Raw genomic sequence first — 20,228 nt, 5'->3', positions numbered from 1 at the left:
CTAAGTGGACAGGGAACAACTGGACCCTGGACTCAAGGAGGCAAATTTGGAGGCAAATGCCACCTCATATGCTAGGTGTGACAACCTGAACAAGTCAATTAATCTGTCTATGCCTCAGTCTCCTCATCTGTAAAATAAGGGAGATGTACTCAATGGAGCCCTTCAAGCTCCAAAGCTAAGGACCCATATGAACCTACCAAAGGACAGAAATATTTTAACTATTCAAGTCACCTGGTCATTGCTTTGTCAATACTTAACAAAAGCTATTAACTGCTTATGCCCTTTGAACCCTGTAATTGTGTTTCAGGAAACATACTCCAAGGAAATAACAAGAAAGAAAATTGTAAAAAGATATTCATAACTCAATTTTTTTAAATGAATGTTAAAAATTATCTCTACATGTAATTGGGGGGAAACAAAATATTATTTAAAAAAGAAAAAGATGTTCACAGTAGCAATACATAGTGGGGGACCACGGGGGAATCTCCTTAAGTGATAATTCCTCCTAAGACTGATCCTAACCCATCTATAATTTAGTAGGTAAGTCTTAGTAGACAAATCTTATGCCAGAAGCACAGAAGCCCAATGACTTTCCCAGGAACACACTGCTATACCCAGTCAAAGGAAGGATTTCGATCTACATTTCTCTAACCCCAAGCCCAGAATACTAATATACTCTAACAGGCAGTACTGTTATAGGAGCAAAAGACTAGGAAGCTGCTAAAGGCTCCCACAGCAACAGGGGGGAGATGGCAGGCAGGCTCTAATGTGAAACTCAGTGATATTAGGAAGCCAGGATTAGTGATTCAAATGCCAGCTCTGGGGCTGTGTTGAAATGTTTATATAAAATAATGTTTACTGGAAAAAAAAAAAGCAAAATACAAGACAGGAATTGCTGTGTACATAAAATGCTATACAAACACAGGAATGAGTCTTAAGGACACAAGAGACTCTGAAGGGACAGAAAGAGCTTAATGCTCTTTGTTTTCTGTAAAGTTGCTTACATTCATAATTTTAAAAACCATTAAGATCAACTTTCCCTTCAGCTAAACAGAATAAACAAAGCCAAACCTAAGAGGAAATGTCTTTCTTTCCTAGAGCTTTGCAATCATTTTCCGGACAGGCAGAACCTCACCTAATGCATTCACCTGTGGATTCTGTTCTTTACAAGTCAGAGGTAACTCAATATGTGCGTTACTATAAGCTTTTTTTTTAAACTACTGGTTTTCTTCTTCTTCTTCTTCTTCTTTTTTTTTTTTTTTTTGATCTGGACAGTCCTAAATAGTTCTCTGAGCCCCTGGCAGAGCTGAGGAGATCATCTATGGGCAGATAAATGAGCTATGACAGACAAGGTGCTCCTTCTACTCCACTTCCTCAAACATCATATTCAAGCAAATTCTACCCCAAAATCCCCTACCAAAGGTAATCAGAGGTTACTGAAGGCTAGGGCAGAGGAGATAGCAGGACAGCAGCTCCTGACTTGGTCTAAGGGCAGATGGCCCCTCTGACCCTTTGGTCTCAGAGGGTGCACAACGGCCAGGTGGAGAGCCGCTGGGGACCTCTCCCACCAGCCCCAGCCCTAACAGCCAGTAATTGCTCTTCATCATAGCCAGGGGACTTGGGGCCCATACCTCCCAAAGAGGAGCAATAAGCCTCTGGGAAGGGGAAGCCAAGGTGAGGGGAAAGTCTGGAGTCCCAACTCTGCACTGGGGCAGCTCCAAGATAAGATCCCATCTCCCAGCCCCGGGGCCCACCCACACAACCTGCTCTCACTAGCTCTCTCGGTAATGAATACACTCAGCCCGTGGCAGATGGGAGCAGCACAGCTGAGGCTCGAAATATTAAACTCCACCTGGGCACAGGACACCACAGACAGTTTCAAATTCCTAGGGAGGAGAGACAGAGCGATCTAGATTCCACAAATGGAAGGCAGAAAAATGTGGCAAGCCATGAGCCAGGGACCAGGAAGGAACTGCTAAGATATTCCAGCTACCAGCAGAGGCCTTCCACTCAATCAGAGCTGGACTTTAACAAGGAAGCTGCAGGATGGGCCCCCACAGGGCAAGGGCACAGCTTCCAGCCAAGCCTCAACTGAAAAGAACGATGATGCAACAGAAATATTTGCATGACAGTGCCCTTTTGGAACGGGAGTTCCAGGTGAGGGCCTGGTGGACAGCACCCCTCCCCACTGCAGGATGTCTGGCTGCTCCCTAAGCACGGGCAGAGGCTTAGGTTACAATCACGTCTCAGAGGAGCAGTCCTAGAAAGGAACAGCTCTCTCACATGAGCATTAGCCCAGATCACACCACAAGACAGCAGGGCCCACACCTGTAACTCACCATGGGCTACCCCAGCAGAAAGGTCAAGGGCAGAACCACAGTTCTCCAGGGGCTCACACACCCATAACAGGCCTACACACTCAGTGGGGTCTCCTACAATGAAGGCTTCAAAGGGAGAAACAGCAAGGCTTGGCCATTGCCACAGGCTGTGGAGTAGCAAAGCTGAGGCCCTGGAGAGAAAACAGTCCTTTCCTGAGTAACAGGCTTCCTCTGACCAAGGCCCAGGAGGTGCTCTCCATGAATCACCAAGCACCTAGGAATTCCCCAGGTCCCAGGAGCCACACCTCTAGCTCTTGAATAACGAGCCTCAGATCACCTACCAGGCTAGGGCAAGGGCTGCTCCATACTCAAAGTTGCACAAAGCCAGCCCATATCAATTCTCCTACCCAGGGTGCTCAGCCTGAGCCCTCTGATGTACCCCCAATGCCACAAGCAAGCTCTTTCCAGCACCTACCTGAGGGGTGCACACACTACCACAAAAGCAAAGCATTCTAGTGTCAAGGAGAAACTCCCAAGACACTTTCAACTTCAACTTCCTGAATTTAAGGGAAAACTAGTCACTGAATCAGTATCATCTAGAGAGAAAAGACCTTCCATGAGTGATATCACTATATCCATCCCTTCATCTTTACAGAGAACCCTGCCACAGATCTAAGGCTGGGCTTGCTCAAGGAAGACAGAACAGCCAATTCCATGAGAACAGTCCCTTCATCTTGCCCTGGCTAGCAGGAGCCCTAAGGGAGGGAGATTTGAGTCACTCAAGCCGGTGATGATGCTTCCCTCTTAGATGGGTGCTTGCTCAATTTCGACATAACAACTGGCTTCCCCTACATGCAGGATAAACAATAAACCTCACCTTGCTCCTTTTCTGGGCCTGTGGAGTAAATGAGCTTGAAAGCTGGATGAAGAAGGTAGGGAAAAGTCCTTGGGGAATTAGGAAAGGAGAGACATCAGTGGCCATAATCTGAACTATTGGGATAAGGCCAGGGCAAGTCCTGAAAAGGTCATGCAGCTATCACTCAGCCATCCCTCTGCCTTATATGTGCCCCCAACAGCATAACTCACTGACCACCATGAAGCCCCTCAGAAATACAGGCTTAGCTCTCCAAGCCTATCCAGAAGGATATCATGATTAGCAGGTGACACACACACATACACCATGCTAACTCCTGAGATGATCACTGGAGAAAGGCAAAGAAGAAATATTAACAATGGAGCTCCAGCTCTCTGAGGGTCACTACCAAGATCAAGGTCCAGGACTGGTTAGAGAATACTTTAATCCAAATGATCAGACCCTGGTGGAAAGTTTCCAAGCACAGACATGCCAAAAGACTGAGTGCTGATCTAGCTCAAGCTGTCTCCTAGCCCCCTGCCTTTACTAAGGACCTCAGTGCCATATGGATCAGGAGCCCTTTGTGTGAAACAGGAGGGATAAGGAAGCAGTGTCAAGCCTGTCTCAGCTCCCTCCCAAGGAGTCACACACAGGGACCCACAGAGATAAATGGGTAGCTACGAGTTCAACAACAGGCTTTTGGAAATCATCTAAAGATGTATGTTGCCTTGCAACTCACAGCTTGGCTTCAGTGAGGCCAAATCATTACCCTAAGGTCACAGACTGTGTCCCTAAATCATAATCAATGGCTATTGGTCACTAGTGGGACCAGATGGGATGGTGAATGGCTCAGAGCAGACCATCCCCACTTCCATAGAAACAGCTTGAACACATGATGCTGGATAAACAGTGTCATCTCTGTATATAAACCACAGCACATTATTGTCTTGTTTGTGGACTTGCCCTTCGTCCTTTTATCCCCTTAAATTATGGCAGAGAAACCATTCTCTGGATGTAGTGAGGAGGCCAAACAGGCTGCCACACCACTGATCTGTCTCTTCTGACTATCTTCGCTCACCATAGAAACCAAGGCCAACACTGGGTGGGGCCTAACACTGATCACTGCTCCTTGGCAGAAATAAGCCGGTCAGCCATTCACCTGGAACATTTACTGACTGCAGCTTCCCTCTTGGCTGAGCATTTATAAAATCTCAACAGGGAAACAGGCCTTCCCACATAGAGGATTAGCACTAAGCCTGACCAGCTGCTTCAATCAGCTTGTACCCACAAACCTCTAAAACTCACAAGTCACCTAATACAGGGCCAGGTAACCTGGGGGGCAGGGGGCTTCTAACAATCCCACTATTCTTGTGCCTCTCCAGTTATAGCCATAGAGCAATGGACTGAGGCTCTGGCTGCCCCCAAGGGTAGCACTCCCAGTTCTGGGCCAAGCCCCAAAGCTCATGGCAGCCACAGCAGAAAATGCCTTGCAAACAAGCAGCCCTCTACTGAGAAGAGGAAAGGAGGGCAGCAGAAGCCCAGGAACCAAAAGGGAGTAAGGCCCAGAGAGGGAGAGGAGCCTAGAAGAGATGGGCTTCTACAGGCTTCTACTGGCTTCCACTGCTGTGTGCTTATATAAACAGTATCACCTGCCCCATGGGGACTTTGACCGAAAGAGTTTAACACACCAGGGCAGATTGGTCACAGTCAGCCTCAGCTTCAAAGCTGAGCTTTCCCAGCTTTCACAAGTGCCTTTTTGTTCTCTGTTCATGCTACACAAAGCCCCAGCTTGTGTTACATTCCTACCCTCAGATTCTAGGCCCATGAGCCAAATACCAACCCCAACTTCAGGGGACAGCTGGGAGTTCAGAGCCCTGACTGTCCTCCCATCATCACCCTTCATCCACAGTTAAATGTTTCTTCCTCTCCCCAACTATAACATGCCAAGTGGCCTATACCCATCAACTAGCGATGAGAAAACCGACAGATACTCTCACCCAACTCATTTCCCCACTTTCTGTCTGCTGCTCAAATCCTCCCTCCCCATTCTTGATGTCCACCCAGGATGCTATCTGGAAAGTGCCCTTCAGCTGGTCGAGCAGACCAGATAAATAAGGTATCCTCTGCAAAGAACTTGGCCTTGAACACCTCAGGAAGTATGAGTTGGGAAAATGAGTCACTGATTACAGTGTGGCTCGATGAGGCAATGAGATGCTTAATTGTAGGCATCAGTGGATTGTTAATAAGCAAAACAAGATAATGGACAGAGCACGTCAGTTCTCAAACATAAGACAACAAGCTGTCTTGTGTCAATAATGACAAGATCCTAAATATGAAGGGAAAAAATATGAAGGAAAAAAAGCAGCCATCATATGTATAAGTCCACAGCAGGAGCTAAAACCAACACATCTTGTTTAAGAAGTCCCACTTGGCCCACCACCTGCCTGTGACAAAATTAAGGGCATAATAGGATTCAGATGGTTGCTCCATGAAACAGAGGTATTCTAGAATTATACACAAAAAGGGGAAAGAACTACTATGGAGATGAAAAGGCCTCCTAGCCTTGGAGCTAGGTGGTGCAGCAGATAGAATGCTGGGCCTACAGTCAAAAAAACCTGAATTGAAATCCAGCCTTAGTCACATAATAGCTGTGTGATCCTGGGCAAGTCACTTAACCTCTATTTGCCTCAGTTTTTTTTTTCCAACCTCAAAATGGGGATAATAACAGCATCCACTGGCAAGGTTGTTGTGAGGATCAAACGATATGCCTGGCACATAGTAGGCACTATATAAATGCTTGTTTCCTTCCCTTCTTCCTGGGCAACTACATCCCCTTGCCTCAGGGGCTAGGCCAGTCTACCTCTGCACACATCCAACAAACTTTTCAGAAACAAAAGATTCTTTATACTATGGGATCAATGATTAAGGAATATTGGCTGTCATATAACTAAAACCCTAGATTTTAAAGATCTCATTAATATATAACAAACTGGAGCAACATGTGATTAGGGGTCACTTCTCCATTATCAAATGGACCTCACCCACTTTTATCTGACCTTTCCTCCAGAGTACAAATACCAAGAAACTCTCAAATATCCTTCTGTGAGGCAGGGCAGAAAGGGAAATTCTTCTCCCCAAAGACAGAAAGGGAAACTACAGGGCATCAGGGAAGTGACTCATCCCAGGACACAGTCATTGCCTGGCTCTGTAACCCAGGACTCCCAACTCTTTCCCCAGGGTCACAAGGACAACTCATCAGTAGAGCGGTCAGCATGACACTGAGATTCAGGCTGGCAGATGACAGTTCCAAAAAGTCTAAACCTTAAGCCAAACATGGAATTTGCCACCCAGAGACTTTGTGCCAGGAAACTGAGGCCAGTTATGTCCAGATAAGGCCAAATTTTAACCAACATTCACTCCCACAGCTGCCAATAATAACAGTAGCATCAACAACTGACTTTATGCCTGTTTAAAAGTTTACAGAGCATTTTACATACATTATCTCATTTGAACCCCATGACAACTCTATGAGCTAAGTATTAAAGATATGCTCATTTTACAGATGAGGAAACCAGAGCACAAAGAGCTTTGTAAAAACAGTACTGTTCCCATAGCCACAGAATAGATTAAAGCATCAAGAGTCAGGACTCGCACCTCGGTCTTCCTAAGTCCAGCACCGTCCATGGTGCTGTGCTGCCCCTCCCCCCTTGACTAGGTAGCAGGAATTTGCTGACGGGAATGGAAGGAAGGGGGTGATGAGGGGAAAGGTGCCCGTACATAACTGACTGTAAGAGTTCCTCTTAGTATGTCTAGCACTCCCTTCACTAACGGGGTGGAAAAACCAGGAGGCCTGGAGGGAGGGCAGGCCAGCCCTCAGAAGCCACGCCTGGGAACAACAGCCAGGAAAAACTTCCTTGGGGTATACCCAACTCCTACACAGGGCCCAAGTGCCCCACCTCGGGGCTCAGGCATGTAGGAGAAAAGGCAGCAGGAAACCAGAGAGGCTTAGACAAAGTGTAAAAATCACTTAAAAGGGGGCAGCAAGGTGGCAGCTAGGTGGCACAGTGGATAAAGCACTGGCCTCGGAGTCAAGAGGACCTGAGTTCAAATCCAACCTCAAACACTTGACGCTTACTAGCTGTGTGACCCTGGACAAGTCACTTAACCTCAATAAAAGGCCAAAGGAAGTCTTTAGGAATAGTCACCTGTCTCTACTCCCTCTCTACTGTTTGAATAGGTATAAAACACAAATTGCTGGCAGATACATTAGCCAATGATCCACTCAGGAGAAGGAACAACTCTTGCCCTCCCTCAGCAGAATCTCTCCCTGGACATCAGATCACTAGCCCAAATAATCTTGAAAGTAAAATCTGAAGAAATAAGAATCCCAAGGATGCAGAGAACTGCAGTAGCCTGAGGTGGCGGGGGGGGGGGGTAGGATTGCCATCCCAAGGCCAGAGAGCTCCCCAACTTAGCTCAGGGGGAGAAGGCATGGTCTCGTGTAGGCTTCTAGGCCAGGCCAAAGTTGCCTGTCACTCCTCCTGACTTCTAATTTCTCTATTTCCCAAGAAAAGGCACAGGATAGTGGAAAGCATACTGGACTGGGTTCTAACCTTGGCTCCTCCACCAACTCACTATATGATCTTAGAGAAGGCCAGGGGAACCAATACCCACAGCAATCACTGCCAGTGACTAGGTTTGGAAGGAAAAAAACTTCCAGAACAGTCTCTTGCAAGCCCTCATTTCCTTCAAAGCCTAGCCCTCAAATGCCATCAGGGGTTCTTAACTTGGGGTCCATGAACTGACATTTAAACACATTATTCTGAGGAGTTTGTAGACTTCCCCAGAACACAACAGAGAAAATGATGAGGAACACTGTTCTACGTGAAGACTTTCCTGATCCAGTACCTCCCCTGCCCCTACCAGGGTAACCTTGTATTTTGTATATATGTAACCTACTCTGCCTACATTATGAACTCCTCAAGGACAGATACTGTTTCACTTTTGTGCAGGCACTTAGTAAGTATTTTCGGGGGATTTTTTTGTTTGTTTTTGAGGCAGCTAGGTTGTGCAGTGGATGAGAGCATGGAGTCAGGACCTGGAGTCCGGAAGACACGAGTTCACATTCAGACTCAAATACTTCCTAGCTGTATAACCCTGAGCACCTCTGTCTACCTCAGTTTCTTCAACTGTAAAATGGGGGCAATAATAGTAGCACCTACCTCCCGGAGTTGTTATGAGGATCAAATGATATATTTATGAAGGGCTTGGCAAACCTTAAAGCACTAAATAAATAACAGCTAATGCTAACATTATTATTATTACTATTATTATTGATAAGTGGCTCTGTGTATTTCCAAAAAGAAACAGTTTGCAGGACCATCGCCCTTTTGCCCTTGTTATTCTACTCCATGATCACAAGACTACAAAATCTGAGTCCTGCCACTCACTTCACAAATGCACATGATTAGAAAATAAGGACATTTATGCACTCTTAGTGGACCTGTGAACTGATCCAGCCATTCTAGAAAGCAATTTGGAACTGTATCCAAAAAGCTATTAAGCTGTGTATACCCTCTGACCCAGCCATATCACTACTAGGTCTATACCCTAAAGAGATCAAAGAAAGAAGAAAATGACTTACATGTACCAAAAAAAAAAAAAAAAAGCTGTTCTTTTCATGGTGGCAAAGAATTAGAAACTGAGGGAGTGCCTATTATTTGGTGAATAGATAAACAAGTTACGGCATCTGAATGTAATGGAATATTATTGAGCTGTAAGAAATGATGAAAGGGATGGTTTCAGAGAAACTTGGGACAACTTGTATGAACTGACACAAAATGAAGTGAGCAAAACCTGAAGAACAATTTATACAATAACAACAATATTATCAAGACAAAGAACTTCAAAAGTTCTTTAAAAGTTAAACTTCAAAAGTTTAAAAGACTTAGGAATTCTGATCAACACAATGACCAACAACAATTCCAGAGGACTCCCTATGAAACATGCTATCCACCTCCAGATAGAGAGCTGATGGACTCAGAGCAAAGACTGAGGTTTAGATTTTTTGGACATGACCAATTTGAGAATTTGTACTGCTTGACTACACGTGTTCATGACAGGTTTTGTTTTTCTTACTTTCTCAACTGAGGGAAGAGGAAGAGGGAAGAGGGAGGGAGAGGAAGGTGGAAAGGAAAGAATTTGGATTTAGAAATAAAATAACAGAACCAGGAGAACATTGTACACAGCAACAGCAACAGTCTAAGAATGATCAACTTAGCTATTCTGATCAAGACAATGATCCAAGACAATTCCAAAGAACCCATGATGAAAAATGCTATCCACTTTCAGAGAGAGAACTAATGATCTTTCAATGCAGATTGAAGTATACTTTTTTTAAAACTTTTTTTATCTTGATTATTTTTGTTTTTGTTTTCTTTTGCAACATGGCTAAAATGGGGATATGTTTTACATGACCTCATACATATAATCAAAATCAAAGTGCCTGTCTTCTCAAGGAGGGGAGAGGCAGAAGGGAGGGAGAGAATTTGGAACTCAAAAGTTTAAAAAAGAAAGTTGAAAAAATTTACATGTAACTGGGAAATACCTAAGAAATAAATAAAAATATATTTTAAAATAATGAAAAAATAAAATAGATTTTTAAAAGGATTTACAACAAATGACAAAGAAGGCATTAACACAGGCTCATTCCTCCATTACTAAGGCCCATTGCTCATAACACATGTCAGGGATGTCACTGGCTGACTTAGGGTGTTACCATAGTTGACTACAGCTTTGTGAGATGATAATTCATATTTTGAAATCACTTTAATATCTACAAAGCACTTTTCTCACAACCACCATGGGAGATAGAACAAGTATCATTATCTGAAACAGATTCAGAAAACTTAAATGATTTGCGAGTGGTCATACAGACATTATATACTTAAATAAGATTCAACCCCAAGTCTCCTGACTTCAAGCCTAGCACTATTTAAACTGCATGAAATGCTGCCTCTGATAAACATGAAGTAGACAAGTGATTCTGTGTGTCCAAGGGCAGAAGCAGCTGCCCTGAATCAGTGCTGTGAATGAAGATATTGCTCCCAGTAGGGCCCTGGCCAGGACTGCATACTCAGAAGAAGCCATCTGGCCTCTCCCTTCCTTTTCTGGACCTACTGAAATAATGACTGCCAGGTTTGGTCACCTCCACAACTTCCCAAGGTCATATTCCCTTTTCTCCTGGCTCAGGCTCAAGCCAACTTCCCTATCAACCTCCTCAACCTCTCCTCTTCCAGTCTAATTTATTGTGAAGTACATTATCTTTCCTACATCTAGGAATGTCTGTTCTTCTGTTCTCACCTATCTTCACCACCCCAAAATTTTTATTAGCCCTTTCTACAGCTCAAAATCCAAAGTCTCCCTCAGTGTCCTTAGCCTCCATTTCTCAGTTGCCAAACACCCTATCAGGGGTGGGAAACCTGCAACCTCAAGGCCACGTGTGGCCCTCTAGGTCCTCAAGTGGCGTCGAGGCTGCAAGTTCCCCAACCCTCTGGGTCTAGATCAAGAGTTGTTCACTTTTCTGGGTCATGAATCCCTTTTGCAGTCTGATGAAACCTACAGACCTCTTTTCAGAACAATGTTTTCAAATCATTGAAATGCTAAACTTCAGTTCAAGATTAGTGAAAATAAAAATATAATTTTTTTTCCTATCCAAGTTCATGGACTCCTTGAAATCTACCCATGGACACCCCACCTTTCGGGACCCTGCCCTTGACAATCTATGTTCCTTAGTCCTAAAGCTCCATCATCTCAAACACCAGTAGACCAAAGTCTCCTAGACATGAGAAATGGCCAAAGTCCCTGGCTCCTTCTGCTGAGGTTCAGAGGTGCTGGGACCCCAAAATATCGAGACTAAGAAATGTGGGTCCTGTCCGAATGAATTTGACCCAAGCCTTCTTTCAGCCAAAGACAAGGTTTATTAAAGATCTGCCATATTGGCCAGATTCTTAAGAAACTGAAACATCTGTGATGCTCATATTGACAAGTGGGCTAGAGTAAGTCTCAGCCATTGGCTAGATTTTATGAATTTGAGCATTGGCTAGATTTTAAGAATCTGAGCACTTTACTGAAGACAAGATGAACCTTATATACGGAAAGACTGTGGGAGGGATCTAGGAGTGGCCAAGTAGTTTGGGGTGACTGGAGGAAGGGTCTGGGAAAAGGGGTCTAAGGAGGATCTTGATGGGAGTGGCCAGTAGGCTGGTGTGACTGGAGGAGGGGTCTAGGGAGGATCTTGATGGGAGTGACTGGGAGATAGAGAATGGGGTCTAGATAGGATCAAGGGTGGCCATTGGGAGGTAATAGACAATGAAGGGTTGGGCTAGGTTAAGGGTAACAGAGAATTGTGAGACTGGGCCTAGGAAATAAGGATAGGCCAGTTGACAGGATTACAGCCTCAGGCTACAAGGAAGGCTAGAGACTTCCTTGACCAAGTGGGAGAGTTCAAGGAGAATCCAAGGTGGGAGTTTCTAGGGCCCATAGACAAATGGGACCCAAATTCTTTTTGGGGTGAGGGGCAAAGGTCTCGACTTGGGCCCATACCCTATCACTTCCATTGCTGTCTTAATACAAGAAAGAGAGGTAGGGGTGGCCCAGTGAATAGATTGCTGCCCTTAGAATTGGAAACTTGGGTTTAAATCCCTTGTTCTCTAGCCATATGACAATGGGAAACTCAGGCACTTCAAGCCTCAATTTCTTTATCCCTAAAAGGGAGATAACAATGAGGATCATAAATGCCTTCTAGTAAATTTTAAAATGCCATATAAATATGAATTACTATTTACTTGAGAGACCCTAGCCCAGAGGTAGGGAACTTTTGGCCTTGAGGCCACATGTGGCCTTCTAGGTCTTTGGGTAAGGCCTTTCGATTGAGTCCAAGTTTTACTGAACAAATTGTTTTAAGAGGATTTGTTCAGTGAAGTTTGGATTCAGTTAAAGGGCTATGTGTAGCCTTGAGACCCAAAGGTTGCCCATCCCTGCCCTAGCCCAAGATCAAATGACACAAAGAAATAAAGGACCTGGGATAATTGAGGAAGCTGATGTCTAAGGACTGGAGAGATATGGGGGGGGGGAGGACAAGGGGTCAGGGACCAAGAGAGAGAGATGAGGGCAGCCAAAACCTATAGTTTAATTTTTTTTAATGGCAAAAAGGAAAGAGAAGGTCATGAAATAAGGATAGTGGGTAGATTTGTCTGCTAAAGTGGAGGCTGAAAAAATTTAATAAACTGGAGGCTGATGTCAGGGGGATAAGAAGATGCAAGTGTGTAGGAGGGAAAGCCCCACAGGGACAAAAATGAGGTTGCAATAGTGGAGCAGTGAGATAACCAGATTTTAGACATGAGCTTTGCTAAGAAAGAGGCAGGTATGAGAGATGACATAAGGGATCAGACACGGCACTGAGAGGATGTGTGAATAAGAAAGTGACAGGAACCAGCAGGAGGGAAGCACTGCTACCAACTGGGATGGCAGAGCCTCAGCACAGAGGATGAGGACTGACTTGCTATTAAACCACGATAATTCCAAATATTAAGAGGCCAAAGGAGAGAGAGGTACTTTGACCATCTACATATACACAGTAACAAATCATGATGGCAGAAGACCTCACAAATGGAACAGATGTAGAGAGAAAACAAGGCAAGACTTAACCCCTGGAAGAGACCCCAGCAATGAGCGCGGAGGGAGATGCAGAAAAAAGGGAAGGACAATAGAGAGAGGAGAACCAAGGACAGAAATACGTTATAAATCAGTGCCAAAGTGTGAGGGCTGTATGCAACAGCTAAGAGAAGGGGAGAGAAAAGGGGCCCTTGGATTAGTCTTGGAAACATTGCTAGAGGCTTGAAACAAGAGAACCTTTGGGCACCAAGATGGAAGCAAAAGTCACATTAGGAGGATGTAGGAGGAAAACAATGAGGAGACAGCTAGGTGGCTCACTGGATAGAGCACCGGCCCTGGAGTCAGGAGGACCTGAGTTCAAATCCTGTCTCAGACCAGACACTTGACACTTACTAGATGTGTGACCCTGGGCAAGTCACTTAACCCTGATTGCCTCACCAAAAAAGCAAAAAAAAAAAAAAAAAAGAATGAGAAGCCCTGGAAATAAATGGCTCACTCAGGAAGCTCTGAAATGAATGGGAGAAGTCATCATTGACAAGATGAGTAAGGCTGACCAGGGTATACTGTTAGATACTTGTCAGACCCAATTTCACTTCCAAAGGAGCCCCTTTTCACCCCACCAATAGGGAAGTAATATGGTATTTACTAGCCTTGGAATTTGCCCCAAGGTTAAACAAAGAACAGGAAACTACCTGGAAAATTTTTAGCTTTTCTATGAAAGAGATTGGCAGGGAGTGGCTCTATAAAGCATTGTGCTCAGGTACAGGGTACAAAGGGTTAGGCTGGCACTGCCTCTTCCCCTTCCCCCTCACCCCTAGGAACAAGCAAGGCTGGGAAGGAGTTGGTTCTAGTCAGAAAGATAGTCAGACACAAATCTGAGACTCTATACCTAGCCTTCAAGTTACTTAGCCTGGTTCTTATGGTATTTACCATCCGTAGGATTTAAGGTCTTTAAAAACCATCTGGTCCAAACCTCTCATCTTTCATGAGGAAAATGATGCCCACAGAGATGAAGAGAACTCATCCCAGGTCACACAGAAAGCCTGGATTTGAACACAAGGCCTCTGACTCTACCTAAATCCAGTGCCCTTTCCATTATACATCTCATAGCCTCTCCCTTTTTCTTACTCGGTTATGGTCAATAAATTCCTTTGAACTCCTTCAGGGGTCAAGACTTGTAGCAGTATATTGCTTCCTCCTAATACACTCAAGAGCTCAGTACAATCTACTCTCTCCCACTCATCTCATTAAATACAGAGAGGCCTAGGGGTGGGGTGGGTTATATGAGCTCATCGAAGGAGAGTAAAAAGCCAAGAGAATGGGACAGAGTCAGCAGGTGAGCAGGCACAAAGCCAGTCCAAGAAAGGAGACCAAGCCCAACCCTATAAGAACTGGCTCCACCACTAAGACCCAGCTAGCAATGAGTCAGTTCTCTCATTTTTGCAAATCACAGAGAGTAAAGGCAACCAAAAAGTCCTTTACAGAAGGTAAAGAGCGTAACCCCTCTTATAAGAATGCTCCTTGTGGATTTGGAAATAAGGTAGATCCATTCATAGTTCTGAGACTTCAACACCCAATACAGGGAAAGCCCAATGGGGCATGTAATTAATGAGGCCCAGTGATAGGCCCCATGACAACAGCATTAAATAGAAAGGAATTAACAAGCCTGTTAATTCCACGTGGCCACTCTGGTTTCTGAGGGCTCCAGAGAGCTAAGGCTTTGGGCCCAGGTAAATTTCAGTTTCTACTCACAAGGTTTGGAGGATTTATGGATTTACCAGCCAGAGCTGGCATCCCTTGCAGTAGGAACAAAAAAGACCTCCCACAGAAGGGAAACATTCTACAATATTTTTCTGTGAAAAAGCCAAAAGAGAAAATATACCTCCAACTTTAGAAATCAAAGTAGAGGTACCCAGTTTCCTAAGGAAAAAAAAAAAAGGCAGGTCTTAAAGGGACTCAAAGGTGAGGAAATGTATAAACCTCCGACCCAAAATGCTGTCCAGAGAATCAACCTGCCTTAATTTCTCCTTGGGGGTAGCAACAGGCTTCCTGAGGTTCTCCTAGGGCTTCTAATCTGAGCTTGGATTCAGCTGAAAACCAAGTACAGGGCCCAAAAGGACATCATGAATGTCATATGAGGTCAGTACACTTTGCCATCTGCAGATGACAATCCTTTAAGACAGAAGCATCCTGAATCAGATTAAAATATAACTGGGAAATATTTAACAAAATAAAAATGCAATAGAACACAGATAATGTTAATAGGTGGTTTTCTAAGTCATCATGCAGCCCAAAAAGGGGCCAGTGGCCTCCATTTCTATTTGAGTTTGACATCACATCACTGCTTTAAGGCAGAGAAACTGGATCTTTATTTGATTAGTTAGTATAGGGAACTTCCTCTCAAGAATGCAGACCAGCACCTTGCCTAGAGTACTGAGAGGTGAAGAGAATTGCCTAGGGTCATGAAGCCAGTAGGTTTCAGAATTGGGACTTGACTTTGGGTCTTTCTGATTGAAACCTACTGTCTATCCTCCTGTCCTATAGCCACTGAACCGTACACAGCCATGGCCAATTTGGGGCTGACCTAAACTTCCTTCCCACTTGTCTACTCTTCACCTGGCAAGCTATTTTTTTTTTTTTTTGCTTTTTGGTGAGGCAATAGGGGTTAAGTGACTTGCCCAGGGTCACGTAGCTAGTAAGTGTCAAGTGTCTGAGGCCGATTTGAACTCTGGTCCTCCTGACTCCAGGGCCGGAGCACTATCTACTGCACCATCTAGCTGCCCCCACCTGGCAAGCTATTTAAACAATAGCTCCAGGTGAGACCCTACAGGTTTTTCCTGCCTGTGCTATTTTTTTCTCTAAGGGGAGACCTGAAGAGCTTCCTTGGGATTAGGCTATGGATCACAGCATCAGAAGATTGGAGATTTAGAGCTGAAAAGAACTTCAGAGGTCATCTGGTCATCTAGTCCCATCTCCCTCCTTGTTTTACACATGAGGGCCAGAGTTGTGAATTTATGTACCTAAGGTCGCTCAGGCATCAAGTAGCAGAAATGGGATTCAAACCCTGGTCTTTTTATTCCAATGCCAGTGTTCTTTCTAAAGTTTTCACGTAAATGGGAGTTGCCATCAAGTAGACAAAACAGCACATCACTTAAGGTCTTTCTTAAAGCAGTTCTCTCATTTTTGCAAATCACAGAGAGTAAAGGCAACCAAAAAGTTCTTTACAGGACTTTTCCCATTTGAGTGGCAAAACGTGGGTAGGTACACCTGCATCTCCAATCTACGGAGCAGCTGCCACCACCCTGCTGTAAAGGGGGCAGGTTCCACTCTATTTAGGAGTGTTGTTGTAATGACAAAACAGTTAGTATGGGATATTCTGACTCTGTAAACTTACTAGGGAATTTTCTAATCTATATCCACAGGTGACAGCCAAGAAGGCAAAGACAATATAGGGAAAAGCTCAGATGCTTAATAATTTGAGAGAGGTCTGCTTCTCGTATCAAACAGTTGTTTTTAACAATCCAAATATCTCCATCAACTGGGTGCAACAGCTTGGACCAGAACAAGCTAATATTGTTTCTCTGGCCTCCTAACATTCAGAAGAGAGCACCTGAACAGCAGTTGCAACCAATCTCAACAATTTATGACCTGACTACAGATTTGGAACAAAGAAAAGTGGCACAAATCAGAAAAATACTCATGTTCTTTTCTCTTTTTTTTTCCATTTCATTGTCACTTTCCACTAACCATTCCAGCTCCAATAAAACCCCCTCTTGTGAGGAATATATTCAATCCAGAAGGAAGTTTCCCTTCACAGTTATCATTTTGGCAAAGGAGACAGAAAATGAGAAAGGAAAATGTTGGAAGGGCTATCACAGGAAGACAGGCACACTAATAATTTGCTGGTGGAGTTGTAAATTGGTCCAATTGTTCTAAAAACAAATTGGAATTACACCCAAAACATTACTAAGCCACAGGTATGTTCTGACCCAGGGATACTACATTAGGAAGTCAAAAACAGAGTGAAAGTTCTCAGATATATAAAAATATTTATAGCAGCTTTTTTTAAATAACAAAGAATTGGAAACAAAGTGGGTGCCCACTGATCAGAAAATAGCTGAATAAATTGTAGCATACAAACTTAATGGAATATTATTGGGATGAAAAAAGAATTCAACTTGGGAAGGCTTATTTTGAACTAATGCAGAGTGAAAAACAAAACCAGAAGAACAATTTACATGATGACCACAAAAATTAAAGGAAAACCACATCAAAAGCCTTCAGAACCCTGATCAACATGATCAATCACGACTTCAGAGAACTTTTTGTTGGAACATGCCTCCCAAGTCTTGACAGAAAGGTGATAGACTTGAATGAGGCTTACACTTTTCAAACATGGTTAATATACTGATTTGCTTTGTCTGACTATATTTATTGGTCACAATAGAGGGCTCTACTAGAGCAAGGATGGCCAGTGGAAAATGACTATGAAGGAGAAGAAAATAAAGAAAAGAATATCAATAAAGCTTTTCTTTCTTTTTAAGAGGCTGGGAATATTTACCAAGTGCTAGTCAGTCTAAGTGTCTATCACCTGATCACACATTTTTCTTCCTTACTAGGCAGACCTCTGGTATCTCTTATTCAGTGTTACCTTTTTCCTTGAGGACCCAGTCTTGGTTAAACAGGACTTCTTCAGAGACAAGTAGCCCCCAATCACTTCAATTTCATGGACAGTGGGATAACGTTTCTTGAGTAACATCCCCACATTCTCATTGGATGCTTCAGGATCTTCAAGAGCTTTCCCTTTCCATTGGTCTTCCTCCTCCTCTTCCTCAGTATACAGTTCCCCATTTGGTGGGCTGAAGCTTCCCTCAGGGGCAGCTGGTTTCCTATTAGGCACCACCGTGAATGTATTGTTGCTCAGGTAGTGAACTTCAGATTTGCTGTTAGGTAGAGAGGGATGAGGTCGATAATGAGGAGCATCAGGTAATCTGAAAGCTGGTTTGGCCTCTTGGTAGGATTCATCATCTGAATTTACCTCATCAATATAAGTAACAGGAAGCCCTGGTCTATCCATGTCTTCAGGAATCTGGGTAACTGAGGAACTGAGAGATGTGTCAGAAATCTCAAAGCCTCCACAAGGCTCTTGTTTGGAAGGTCTCTCTATAGAGGGGGTCGTCAATACCTTCCCTGGCCATTTGTGGTTCACCTCTGAGAGAGCTGTGGCTATTTGTTTCTGAGGATCTCCTTCCTCAGCTGCCTGCAGGGCCTCACCCCCCAAGTGATTCCTGTAGGCAGGTACAACTTCCTGTGGGTGCTGACCCCCATTTTCCAGAGGTATATGGGTCAAGTGGCCAGACTGAGAAGAAACACTGGCCTTTCCCTTTGGCTGCTCAAAGGCTTTGCTCCCCACTGGATGGCCAGCCCTGGAGCCCAGTACTTCTACCCTGGGCTTGGGGATGACAGCAAAGGAGTTTTTGGAGTTCATCCGGAGGTTGGCCAAGGCCTTAGCCTGGACGTTCTCATCAGGGATGGTCTCCATATCTGGCTTGGGGGCAGGCCTGATCTCAAAAGAGTCATTGGTGCTAGTGGCTGCAAAAACCCACCTTTGCTGACTGGGAGTGGCACTGGCCAGGCTGTGTTTGGGGAATTTGGAAGGGGCACCTGGAGTGGCACTGGGTTTCCCATTGGCACTACCCATCGGGCAAGGGCCAGGGGAAGGGTGGAGGATAGGTGCCTCCTCCTCAGCATTTGGCTTCCGATTGTCGGTGCCTTTGGAAGTACTGGAAGAGGCTGACACAGGCCCATCCACTGCAGGGAGGCCATTGGCAGGACCCAGATGGGGCTCCATGGCAGGCCCATTTGGTACTGTCCGGCCTCCTCTGGTCAGACCCCGGGGGTGGACAGTGAAAGAGTTGCTGCCAGTCTTCTGCAGGAAGTCACTGAGCCGGGATGGGGCAGCTGCTGATTCCTGCTCCCTCTGGAACCAGGCGGCTCTCTCTCCGACGCTGGGAGTACGGGGTCCGGGGCTAGGCAGAGAGGGGGAGGTCACCGAGCTCCGCTGCTCGACGGCAGAAGGCTTTGGCACCAGAGGCCGGCTCCGTTCAGGGCTCCCGCGACGCCGAGGCGGGGATGGGGCCCGAGACCGGTGCTCGCCGCTAGCTAGCGGGGGATCGAACTTCTCCAACAGACGGCTGACTCTGCCGGGCTGCGCGGCCGCCTCCGCGGCTGCCCGGGGCGTCTCGTAGATCACCACCTCTGCGGCCCGGATCTCCGCCACGGAGCAGCCACGCCGGGCCAGCAGCTGCTGCACTGGGTCCGGGCCCGGGCTCGGGCCGGCGGTGCTCACCTCGTAGGGCCGTTGGCCGGGCAAGAAGCCGGGCTCGGACTCGATGATGAGGATGTTGTCGGCTCGAATGGTGCGGATGCCCGGAACCCGGCTGTACAGCTCCAGCAGCTGCTGCACCGGCCGCCCCGTCGAGGACCGGGCCCCAGGCGCGGCGTCGCGCCCCCTCCGCTGCCGCTTGCGCTCCGTCTCCAGCCGTATGAAGGGGTTCTCTCGTAGCGGGCCCAAGCTATCGGCCAGCACCAGCCGCTCCGCCGCCGGAGGTGGCTCCCCTGGACACTCGCCCCCAGCGCCGGCCGCAGTCCCTGCAGCAGCCTCAACTCCAGCCCCAGCGTCGGGCGCCCCGGCCAAGCCCCGGGGCCCGGCCCCCAGGCCCGCCAGCTTGGCTCGCTTCCTCTCCAGGATCTCCCGCTTCCATGCCGGCAGCACGGAGCGTGAGCCGGACGCCGCCAGTCCATCGAGGCCCGGCGGCCGCCGAGGCTCAAAGCTCGTCATGGTGCGGTGCAGCGCGAGATGAGGCAAAGCCGGGCAAATCCGCGCCAGCGTTAGTGCCCTGCTACCTGCCTGGCGGGCCGGCCGGCTAGTGGACTGATGGCAGAGGTCCGGTTCGCCTGACCCCCACCGCTACCCGCTTTCCCGTTCGTGACCACGCCCCTATTCTCGGGGCCACCGCCCATTGGGGAAGGCCCCTCAGGACCCGCCTCGTGTGTGCCAGGGCCACCTATGGCAGACGAGGAAGGGCCGTCTCGCAGCTCATGGAGGGTAGGAGTTCTGTTTATTGGCCAGTGACCTTTCTTGCTCCGCCTCTTGAGATAAAGTACTGTTCATTGGGGAATAAGATCATCACCAAGGTCGGTGCTTATTGGGAAAAGACCCCACAGACTCGCCCAGTATGTGCCTGCACCACCTATTGGGAAAACTGGGGGCGGGGTGAGGCAAGGGGAACGCCCTCTCCCCGTACCCCCCCAGAAAGAGCTCTTCTATTGGCTAACGATTACCCTCGCTCGACCCCCAGGGGAAAAGCACCCTTAATTGG

General features: G+C 46.2%; 1 protein-coding gene across 1 annotated transcript in view; it reads right to left on the bottom strand.

Moving 5' to 3' along the window:
• Nucleotides 1–19,736, bottom strand: part of TPRN (taperin) — a 33,381-nt gene extending 13,645 nt beyond the window's left edge. Inside the window, exon 1 of the mRNA XM_027849303.1 lies at nucleotides 17,498–19,736. Within this exon, the coding sequence (XP_027705104.1) occupies nucleotides 17,498–19,687 (2,190 nt within the window). The 5' untranslated portion in view covers nucleotides 19,688–19,736. The remainder of the gene's footprint in view (nucleotides 1–17,497) is intronic.
• Between the last annotated feature and the right edge of the window lie 492 nt (nucleotides 19,737–20,228).

Source organism: Vombatus ursinus, unplaced genomic scaffold (genome assembly GCF_900497805.2).
Source record: "Vombatus ursinus unplaced genomic scaffold, bare-nosed wombat genome assembly UNPS02000580.1, whole genome shotgun sequence".
In the NCBI taxonomy this organism is placed as follows: Eukaryota; Metazoa; Chordata; class Mammalia; order Diprotodontia; family Vombatidae; genus Vombatus; species Vombatus ursinus.
The sequence above is the reverse complement of the archived record's forward strand: the minus strand, read 5'-3'. Positions and strand labels throughout refer to the sequence as shown.